The 10492-nt window shown below is 51.8% G+C and overlaps 1 protein-coding gene across 1 annotated transcript; it reads left to right on the forward strand.

Annotated features, from left to right (window-relative positions):
- Positions 1–379: 379 nt before the first annotated feature.
- Positions 380–9947, forward strand: MCM5 (minichromosome maintenance complex component 5). Its single transcript, XM_071549839.1, has 17 exons — positions 380–459; positions 640–822; positions 1506–1632; positions 1745–1873; positions 2333–2505; positions 3788–3943; positions 4026–4192; positions 4812–4983; positions 5105–5216; positions 5980–6123; positions 6423–6488; positions 7365–7541; positions 7645–7757; positions 8005–8133; positions 8383–8525; positions 9107–9234; positions 9594–9947. Exons 2-17 carry the CDS (start codon positions 656–658, stop codon positions 9693–9695), a joined length of 2205 nt encoding a protein of 734 aa, XP_071405940.1. The 5' UTR covers positions 380–459; positions 640–655; the 3' UTR covers positions 9696–9947.
- The last annotated feature ends 545 nt before the right edge of the window (positions 9948–10492 follow it).

Raw genomic sequence — 10492 nt, forward strand, 5'->3', positions numbered from 1 at the left:
TAGCCAGGAGAAAGGCACCCCGGCGATGACCTGCAGTGGCAGGCCCGAGCTACCCCAGGAGCCCGCGGCAGTAATTAATCACTTGATTTTTATTTATCTATTCGGAGAACGGGCGCCGCTCCTCCCCTGCCGCCAGAGGCCGCCAACGCTCTCCCCTCGCCCGCAATGGTTTCACCCGCTTCCCCTCCGTGCACCATCATAATGATCCCGCCCGCCAAGTCACCTTCCCCGCCCCTCGCTCCCCGATTTCGCGCCAAACCGGCACCGACCGCATCGTCCCAGCCAATCGGCGCCCGGCAGGGCGGGGCGGGAGGGCGGTCGCGCCCAATCGGCGGCGGCGCGCTGCGAACGGGCCAATCGGAGTGCGCGGCGGCGGCGCGCGCCCAGCATCCGTCCGGTTTCCGCCTCGCGCCGCTTTTGCCGCGAAAAAGTTGTTGGCGGGTTCCCGCGGGGAGCGAGGTGCGGGACCGGACCGGCACCGGGACGGGGCTGTGGGAAACGGGGACTGAGATGGGGGGCTCCGGGGAACGGGGGCAGCGCGTGGGTGTGGCGCAGACAGCCAGGGGGAATCCCGCGGCACTTTGTGCGGAAGGCGGGAAGGGGGCGGTTGGGGCTGACCGAGCGCTCTCGCCCCCGCAGCGGAACAGCCGTCGCGATGTCCGGCTTCGATGACCCCGGTATTTACTACAGCGACAGCTTTGGAGGAGATGCGTCCGTGGACGAGGGGCAGGTTCGGAAGTCGCAGCTGCAGAAGCGGTTCAAGGAGTTCCTGCGGCAGTATCGGGTGGGCACGGACCGGACGGGCTTCACCTTCAAATACAGGTGCTGCAGTGCCCCCTTTTCTCCTTGTGAGCCTTACCCACCCCTCTTCGCACATCCAGTCAGTTCTTTACCCCCCTCCTGCAGCGCACACCCCACATACACTATGGCACGGACTAGCTTATCTCTTCTCGTAGGCCCTAAAGAGATCTTTGTCAGTATAAGAGACACTGTTGCTATTTAACCTTAGAGAACAACAAATATGTGGTGTTTCATATTTTTAGGCAGCCAGCCAATGGCAGAAGTAGCAATAGAGGGATCCGGCTTGCACTTAGTTCTGAAATTCAAGGTCTGTCTTCAAGTCTAGTGCTTTCTGATCTGGAGTTTTGCCTTTATCTGTCAAAATCAGTGCAACACTGCCTGTGTGCCCCTTCCAAGTCTGTAAAGTTCCCTGACTTTTTTAATGAGAATGTTGTCTGCTCTGCTATTACTTCCTTTGTTTTAAATCACGTCTTAGGTATAATAGTTATTATCCTATGTAGAAGTTTTCTAATTGCTCATCTGGTCATGTACCTCTAGTAAATATATTGTCACTGCAAGCACTGGTGTCTCTGGTCTTATGTCACCTTTCCATACCAAGGACTCCCTGCAGAACCTGCCTTCTCTGATCCTTGCTTGTTACAAGGTCACTCTGAGAAAACTGGTGCTTTCTGCAATGCAAACATTTACTGCTTCCTACCTTCCAGGGATGAGCTCAAACGGCACTATAACCTGAGTCAGTACTGGGTGGAGGTGGAGATGGAAGACTTGGCCAGCTTTGATGAAGATCTCGCTGACTATCTGTACAAGCAACCAGCGGAGCACCTGCAGCTGGTAAGGATGGAGGAGGTTGGCAGCCTGGTGCACTTACACTGTCACATCTTGGGAACAGCTCTGACATTGTACTGTAATGTACCCTTTAATTCCCTCATTGTTCCCTTTCTAGTTGGAAGAAGCAGCAAAAGAAGTCGCAGATGAGGTCACTCGTCCTCGTCCTTCAGGAGAGGAAACTCTTCAAGACATCCAGGTGATGCTGAGATCAGATGCCAATGCAGCCACCATCCGCAGCCTGAAGGTGAGGGGAAGCGGCTGCTGTGCAGAGCAGCGAGTGGCAGGGCTTGCATCTGTGTGGGTGATTTCAGGGAAGTTTCTGGTGCTTCATCACACAGTTCAGGACACATGTTGCACACTAATTTACTAATTTAAAGCAACAATACTCTGCAACTTAAATCTCACTGCAAAGGACTGTTATTACTGGGTCCTGCTGCAGGGGCATTGTTACTGTTGGTGGTGTTCTGCATGGAGTGTTCTGTCCTTTACTCTCATGTTTTGAAATTGGCATGGCATAAGTCATGCTCTGTTACTACTGCAGAGTGAAAGAGTGACATTGTGCAGGTTTTTTTGTTCTGATTCCTTAGTCCCATGAATGTGGGAAGTGTAGCTAAGAAAGAACTGTGTTTCTTTAACTTCTTTAGTTTCCCATTCATCTTCCATTGATGGCTTTGTGACCTTCCCTTCACCTTTTTCCTTTCAGTCTGACCAGATGTCCCACCTCGTGAAGATCCCTGGTATTGTAATTGCAGCAACCCCTGTGAGAGCCAAAGCCACTAAAATCACCATCCAGTGCCGCACCTGCCGCAACACCATCACCAATATTGCAGTGCGCCCAGGTCTGGAGGGTTATGCTCTTCCCAGGAAATGCAACACGTAAGTCATGACGAGGGGATGCATGTGGCAGACTGATGGGGGGGAAAAAGGGCTGCATTCCCTCCTCCTGTTCCCCGTCCATCCCATGTGCTGCAAAGTCAGCTCCCTGCTCCATGAGGCAGAAGCATCTTCACTGCTCTCTGCCTCCACCCTCCGTGCAGCCCCTGTGCCCACATGCAGTTGTGGCCGGCAAGTTTTAACTCTGTCCTACTGATAGTGATGCTGCTGACCAGTGCTGCATGCAGTGTTGAGTGACTGTGTCCAGGGAGTTCCTTTTGTCCATAGGGTGTTTTTGCCTATTGTATCTAAAGGGTTCATTCCTGCCTCCCGCTCTCCCATGATGCTATGTCAAGCTGCTGTCCTGACTTCCTATTAAGTTCTTATCTTTGCCAAACAAACTTCTTGCTTCCTTATTCCTCCCTCACGAGGGGCCTGTTTTGTGTTACCTTCCTTAGGGATGCTTTGCTTCTAACCCTCTTACCCTGCTTTACAGCTCTTGGTGCACATGCAAACCATGAGCATTAGGCTGCCACTGTGCTGCAGCTCTTGAGCCAGCCAGTCCTGGTGGGTTGTGTCTTGGGGCTCATACCTGCCAGTATTTGTTTTCTGCACCTTAACTCTACTGCAGCCTGTGAGGTGTTTGGGTTAGGAATTGTTCTTGTGCATGGTCTGTGCAGCACTTTGCTCCTGATCCCTGACTGCACCCTCATGTTATCCTCCCAAAACACCTGCATGGAGTCAAGCATCAGCAGTGCCATTCTGAGATGGCAGCAGGATGTGGATATGCTCTGTGTCTTGGAGAGCTTGTAGTCTACAAGGCAGATATGTCTCGAGAGACTGGGAGGTGGATGTCAGCCTTGTCACATTGCTAATTGCTTTCTCACCAGAAACCACTTAACATTTGCTTCGTGTATGAGGTTATAAAGCAAAATGCCCTCCCGTGTCACTGAGTCTGTACTGTCACCTTCTGTGTAATTAATGAATTACCTTCATCCTTGCTTCCAGCTAGCAGGAGAGAAGGGGGAGGCAGGGAGAGTGCTCAGACAAGCATCACCCTGCCTTTGGCTTGTTCTCATGCACACTTTTGGCAGCTGTTGAAGGCAAGGTAGAGGGCTTAGTGAGCCTCTGCTCTGGTCCTGTGTGTCTGCCCTTGCCTGCTGGTGTGGCACTGCTTGGAGGGGCAGCTACTCTGGGCTCTTTCACTGCTATCCCCTTCACAGGTGGGCTCCAAGGGGTGACTCTTGAGTGCTGACAGCATTCTCTTATTGATGTCTCTGTGCAGGGAGCAAGCTGGCCGCCCAAGGTGTCCCCTGGACCCCTATTTCATCATGCCAGATAAGTGCAAGTGTGTGGACTTCCAGATCCTGAAGCTACAGGAATCCCCAGATGCTGTACCACACGGGGAGATGCCCCGGCATTTGCAGCTGTACTGTGACAGGTACTGGCCTGATCCCGCTGGGTGTTGCTGGTCCCATCCTTTCTCCTGCTACTATCCTCTGCTTTCCTCTTTCTCCTCTTAGGTACCTGTGTGACAAAGTTGTCCCAGGGAACAGAGTCACTATCATGGGGATCTACTCCATCAAGAAATCTGCCCAGAGCAAGAACAAAAGACGTGACAATGTGGGGGTGGGCATTCGAAGCGCTTACATCCGCGTGGTGGGCATCCAGGTGGACGTGGAGGGCTCAGGTGAGGGCTGCTTCTGGTGTACATGTCATCTGTTTCGGTAGCCTGGTGTTGGGAGATATCCCCCTTTCCTGAATAAGGTGTTCCCTCAGCAAGGACTGCATGAAATCACGGCCGTGGTCCTTCTCTACTTGTTTATGTAACAGAACATTCAGGCCATGCCAGGAGTTTGACTTGCTCTGGATGCTTTAGTTGTGTCCTGTAGGACGTCTTGTGGTATTAAATGAGGAGGCTTCAGCCTGAGTCCTCCAGGGTATTTAAGTGCTTTTATCTTATTGATCTTAGTGGAAATCTTCTAAGCCATCCCTGAGGGTCTGAGCTGAAGTCCGTGGTTAAAATTGATCTATGTATTTAAAACATGGTCCTGGCTGTCATTCTCCCTCTGGCTCCTGCAGAGCTGCTTTGCCCATGATCTTTGCTTTTTCTTACCAGCCTCTAAGGACAGAGCCTGCCTTTCTGGGTTAGCAGATGTCTGCCATCTCCACCCTTCCCACCGGGTAGCACTTGGCATGATCTTCAAGAAGTGGTTCTGGCAGTAGCAGATGGGGGTGGGGGGTAGTGTCGTTTACTTTAAAAAAATATATTTGTTCACTGTTGCATCATTCTCTTCATCTTTGCACAGGACATAGCTTTGCTGGCTCCGTTACCCCTCAAGAAGAGGAGGAACTTCGTCGCCTTGCTGCCATGCCCAACATCTATGAGACCATTGCCAAGAGCATCGCACCCTCCATCTATGGCAGCACTGACATTAAGAAAGCCATTGCCTGCCTGTTGTTTGGAGGCTCTCGCAAGAGGTTGGGAAAAGTATAGTCTTCTGGGGGTGCTGTCAGCCACCTACCTCTTGCCAGCAATGCTTGGTTATCAGAATAAATGCTCACCATCTCTCTTCCTTATCTCCCCACCCTCTCACTCCAGACTTCCGGATGGGTTGACCCGCAGAGGGGACATCAATTTGCTGATGCTTGGTGACCCTGGCACAGCCAAATCACAACTGCTGAAATTCGTTGAGAAGTGTTCGCCTATTGGGGTAGGTGGTTTGAGATGCCTGCTTGTAGTGCACTTATTTTCTCCTTTCTGCTCCTCGTGTAGCACCAAAGACCACACTGTGGTCACAGAAGACACCTGCCCTTGCATCCACAGGCAGACATAGTGGCAGATGTGTGAACTGCCATTTCTGGTGCTAGCCAGAAGGGACAGGGGATGAGGGAGGGAAGGGGAAGCAGCTAATGCCTTTCATTATATGCCATGAGCCAGGCTGTTTGCGGATGTCCAGCGACAAGACTGGTGCTGCTGTTTATTGTTGAGACTTGATCAGCAGAGGGGCTGGCTGGTCAGGGCCAATTAGGTTGACTGCATCTCAGGCATAGACCTCTGGCCTTAGCCCAGGCATAGAATGATATTTTCAGCTGTGTTTTATTGTAGTCTCTATTAAACACAGCCTCTGAATACATTGTTCCCTCCAGGGGAAAACAAAGCTAATGCAGCAGCCCACCAAACAATGAATCATTCCCTGTTCTGTACTTAATATCTGTATTTGTGTGTCTGCACACCCTCTGGTACATCACAGCTGCTTAGTCTAAGGCTTGGAATGGGTCAATAGTCTTGTTCTTTACTCAGCACATCTGCTTTTTGCAAGTGCTGAGGGCTTTTCATGGAGGTTCTTGTGTTTCCGCCAGCAGCTCTGGATTTTGCAGTGCCAGGGGTGCTTTGACTTTTGGCTAAAGCAGTGGGCTCCTGGGTGCTGTGACAGCTGATGGTGCTGTCCCTTTCCTTGACCTGCATGTCACTAGGTATACACCTCAGGAAAAGGCAGCAGCGCTGCGGGCTTGACGGCCTCAGTGATCCGCGACCCTGCCTCCAGGAATTTCTTCATGGAGGGAGGAGCCATGGTGCTGGCAGACGGAGGGGTGGTCTGCATCGATGAGTTCGACAAGGTACGTGTGGGGCTGCCTGTGCAGGAGTGGGAAAGACAGCCTTTGGGGATGCCAGCTTCTCTCTCCCAGAGAGCCTGGAGCTTTAGGAGAAAGGGCAGCTCTCCTGAGACTACCTCACTTTCTTTTGGGGAATGGGACTGCAGGGAAATTTGGTTATATCCTGCACTCTTGCGCAGAGGTCCTCACAGAGCTTTGCATTGGAGGGTCACATCAGTGGATGTGTAGATGAAGTCTGACAGAGGTGACTGATGGTGACTTTTTTTTCTCCTTGTCTGATTTCTCCCACCTTGGATGAGAAGATGCGGGAGGATGACCGTGTGGCCATCCATGAGGCAATGGAGCAGCAGACCATCTCCATTGCAAAGGTGAGCTGTGGATGCTCGTTGCCTTGGAGTGTGAGCCTGATAGCCCATGAACCAGTGATCACACATCTTTCCCCAGAATTGCCCATTTTAGAGTCCAGGCAGTGGTATTGATGGTTGCTGGCTTCCCGGAGACTAGGCAGCCACACTTGCAAGCTTTGTAAGTTGTGTTCTCCTGGGCAGCCTGAACTTCAGCAGGACTGAAAAAAACTTCCTCTGCTCTGCTTATTCTCTGCTCCTCTAGATGTATTAGTTCTGCTAATGTCCCTGTATCACAGACTGATGTCACTACTTTTTTTTCCTTCCCACTGCTCTTCACTCAGAAGATACATATGAACTGCCTGACATCCTAGTGCCGGATTCTTTCTCAAGTCAGTTGCTCTTTATTTCTACTGCTTAACCTTTTTCTATAGCACCTCTGCTCCCTCCTGGTTGCTCTTACACCTTAGCTGTTTAGTCCCTTGTCTTTTCCTTGCTGGCTGCTGTCATGCTCCTACCTGCAAACCTATGCTTTGTGCCAGAGCTGTACAGGAGGACTCAGCCCTGGCTGCCCAGCTTCTGGCTCAGATCACAAACTTGTGTTGGCGACCTGTGTGTCTGTGCCCTTGACATGAGGTTTTAAATAAAGTTACTCAGTGCTTAAGTCTCAGCTGGAGCCAGTCCCCCTCCAGGATATATGGGTCCAGCCCATGTAGCTCCTGTGCTGATCACTCTTAAACGTGGAACCATTACAGAGCAATTGGGTACTACTTTATTTAAACGCAAGTGATTGAGGATGAGTCCTTGCAAGCCACTTTAGACCTTTCACTAAGAGTTAATAGTGCCCTGCTGGGATGTGAGAGTGGTCTTGACACCATCCGTTTTGCCTTCTCCCCACAGGCAGGAATCACAACCACACTCAATTCCCGCTGCTCAGTGCTGGCAGCTGCCAACTCTGTCTTTGGACGCTGGGATGAGACCAAGGGCGAGGAGAACATTGATTTTATGCCCACCATCCTTTCCCGATTTGACATGATCTTCATCGTCAAGGATGAGCACAACGAGGAGCGAGACTTGGTGGGTTGAGGCATGCGGGTGCCTCTGGGACTCATGGTGCCCTGTTTTTTGGGAGAAGGAGTCAGAGACATTTCTATGGCCTGACAGCCTTCTGCTTTCCTAGACCCTGGCCAAGCACGTGATGTCCTTACACGTGAGTGCCTTGACGCAGACTCAGGCTGTGGAGGGCGAGATTGAGCTGAACAAGCTGAAGAAGCTCATCTCCTTCTGCCGGACGTGAGTGAGAGGCCTGACTCTTGGGCAGCACCTGGGCTGCTGCACGGTGGGAGGCAGTGGTGAGAAGCAAACCATGCTGTGCTCTATCTGAATAACCTTTTTTTAAGTCTTGCCTTGAAAAATAGGTTGCCAGAGGAGCTCACAGTGGTGCTGCAGCATAGCCCAAGGAAGTGAGGGGTGCCCAGGGAGCCCCCTGCCCAGGGGACTCCTCAGTGGCGCTGCCTCCAGCTCCTGTCCCCCCTTGCAGGAAGTGTGGCCCTCGGCTCTCAGCAGCAGCGGCGGAGAAGCTGAAGAACCGCTACATCCTGATGCGGAGCGGCACTCGCCAGCACGAGCAGGAGAGTGACCGTCGCTCCAGCATCCCCATCACTGTCCGGTGAGCAACACCCCCACACCCCACCCCTCCACAATCTTTGGGATTGGGGTTGCATTACTGGGGTAGCCCAGGAAGGATATTAGTGGGCTGCTGGGGTTTGGAGCAAGCCTTCTGTGAACAGAGCAACACTGAAGATGCTGCAGGGGAAGGCAGGAGGTGCCTGGAGTGGGGTAGGTGCGGGGCAAGGAGAAAGAGTCCCCACCCACCTTGGAGCTGCAGTGGAAAACGGAACATCTGCTTTGTCTGCAGGCAACTGGAGGCCATCGTGCGCATTGCTGAGTCCTTGGCAAAGATGAAGCTTCAGCCCTTTGCCACTGAGGTGGATGTTGAGGAGGCCTTAAGGCTTTTTCATGTGTCCACACTTGATGCAGCCATGTCAGGCAACCTGTCAGGTAAGGAGAAGATGCTGTGTGCTGAGGGTTGGAGAGACATTGTGGGCCTGGCTGCTCAGGGCAAGGAGAGATGAGTGCCTCTTCCATGACCTGGCTGTCAGTGAAAGGTGCTTAACCTCCTTCCTGAGCAGAGGCAAAGCTGTGCTTGTGGCAGCAATGAGTCATCATGGCTGGGGGACTGTGCTTCACAGGATGGGCAATGGCAAATGACACTGAGGGTCTCCACAGGTGCTAGTCAGGGGAGGGCTGGTCTGGACTCTTGTGGTCCCAAGAGCAGGGTCTGGTGCTGGAGGTGATTCCCCAACCTATTAATCGTCTAACATCTTTTCCTATGGAGATGAAGACAATGTTTCCTTGGGTATCAGCAGGGCATTAAGGTTTGAAAAAAAAAAAGCTCCAGCAGTTAATTCTATGTTCAGCTGTGTATTTGGAGCTCCACAACATTTAATGGTGGAATTGCTCATGCATTTCCTAAAGTCTCTTGAGATGTGCAAGTGTGGTGGGAGACGCAGTAGATGGGCACTCTGCCTTTGAGAGTGACATATGGGTGAAACAAGAACTTACACAGCCTCTCCCTCCAGGAGCAGAAGGCTTCACAACACAGGAGGACCAAGAGATGCTATCTCGCATTGAGAAGCAGCTCAAACGCCGTTTTGCCATCGGCTCTCAGGTGTCAGAGCACAGCATCGTCCAGGACTTCATGCGGCAGGTGGGTCAGGGACCCAATGGAGGGTTGGGCTGTGAAACCTGTGGGACCCCAGGCTGCTGCTGGGTCCTGAAACCCATTAGTCAGAGAGGTGACTGGAGAGCCTTGAGGGGAGTTTCTGCTAAAGCTCTGAGGTTTGGGTAGTTTGGGATCCTACCCTTGAAACTGAAATGATTTGTGAGACTGGCTGCAATCAGACTTGAAATAGTGAAAGGGGAAGGGAGCATCAGCATTTGGTACTAGTGGTGTCCCTCCCTCTGGATGGAGGGACATAGCCAGGCTTTAGCAGATATTGCAGGTTGCTGAGCTCCACTCAGCTATTCCTTTGGTGATTTACCTTCCCCTACTCTTCCCTTTTGCAGAAATACCCAGAACATGCAATCTACAAAGTGTTGCAGCTGATGATGCGGCGGGGGGAGATCCAGCACCGTATGCAACGCAAAGTCCTCTACCGAATTAAGTGACCACGCTGTTCCATGCTCCAGGAGGGAACTGCTGCTTCTTCACACCTGCCCATGTACTGACAGAGTGCCCAAGAGGATCACAGGCTGCTCGTGGAAGAAGCTTTCCCTTGCAGAGCTAAACAGCCCCAGGAATGCCTCTTGAACCAGGGTTTGAGGTGGTCAGGGTTTCCCTTCTGTGCTCTGTCACTGTGTCATGTCAATGTTTCTTTGAACTCCAGAAGATTTTAGATTATATTAAAATAAAAATTGATATTGCTAGCTCAGTATCTTTGGCCCTAAGGAGCAGAGGGAATGTATGCCGTTCTCCTTTGGAGACGGTGCAGGATTTTGGTTGGAAAGGTATCTCTTGTACTTGCCCCACAGTCAGGTTGCAGCCCCATGAGCAGCACCAGTAGCCCTGAAGGCAGAAATTTGTTTCTCACTCAGGGTTTACTCATCTATTAAGGCATAAATCCTGTTGTCACAGTCTGTCCTGTTGGGCTCAGCACTGCAGGAGGCACTTCACCCAGGCCCTGAGTGCAGTCTGCTGCATTCTTCCACATCTGCCAGCAGCAGCAAAGGAAACTACCTGGTGTTCCCTGCTTCACAGCTACTCTTTGCTTATCCCTCCTTGCCCTCTCCCCAGGCTGCAGCAGGCAAACACATTACCCTACAAGCAAGGTTGTGTGACAGCCTTGTTTGGCAGCATGGACAGAGCTTGCTCCAGCGAGGATGGGGGTATAGGGTGATGCCTGTGAGCTACGTGCTCTACTCCAAGTAGTCTCTTCCACTTCATAATATGCAGTGGCCTTGGGGAG

This window comes from Pithys albifrons, chromosome 3 (genome assembly GCF_047495875.1).
Source record: "Pithys albifrons albifrons isolate INPA30051 chromosome 3, PitAlb_v1, whole genome shotgun sequence".
NCBI lineage: Eukaryota > Metazoa > Chordata > Aves > Passeriformes > Thamnophilidae > Pithys > Pithys albifrons.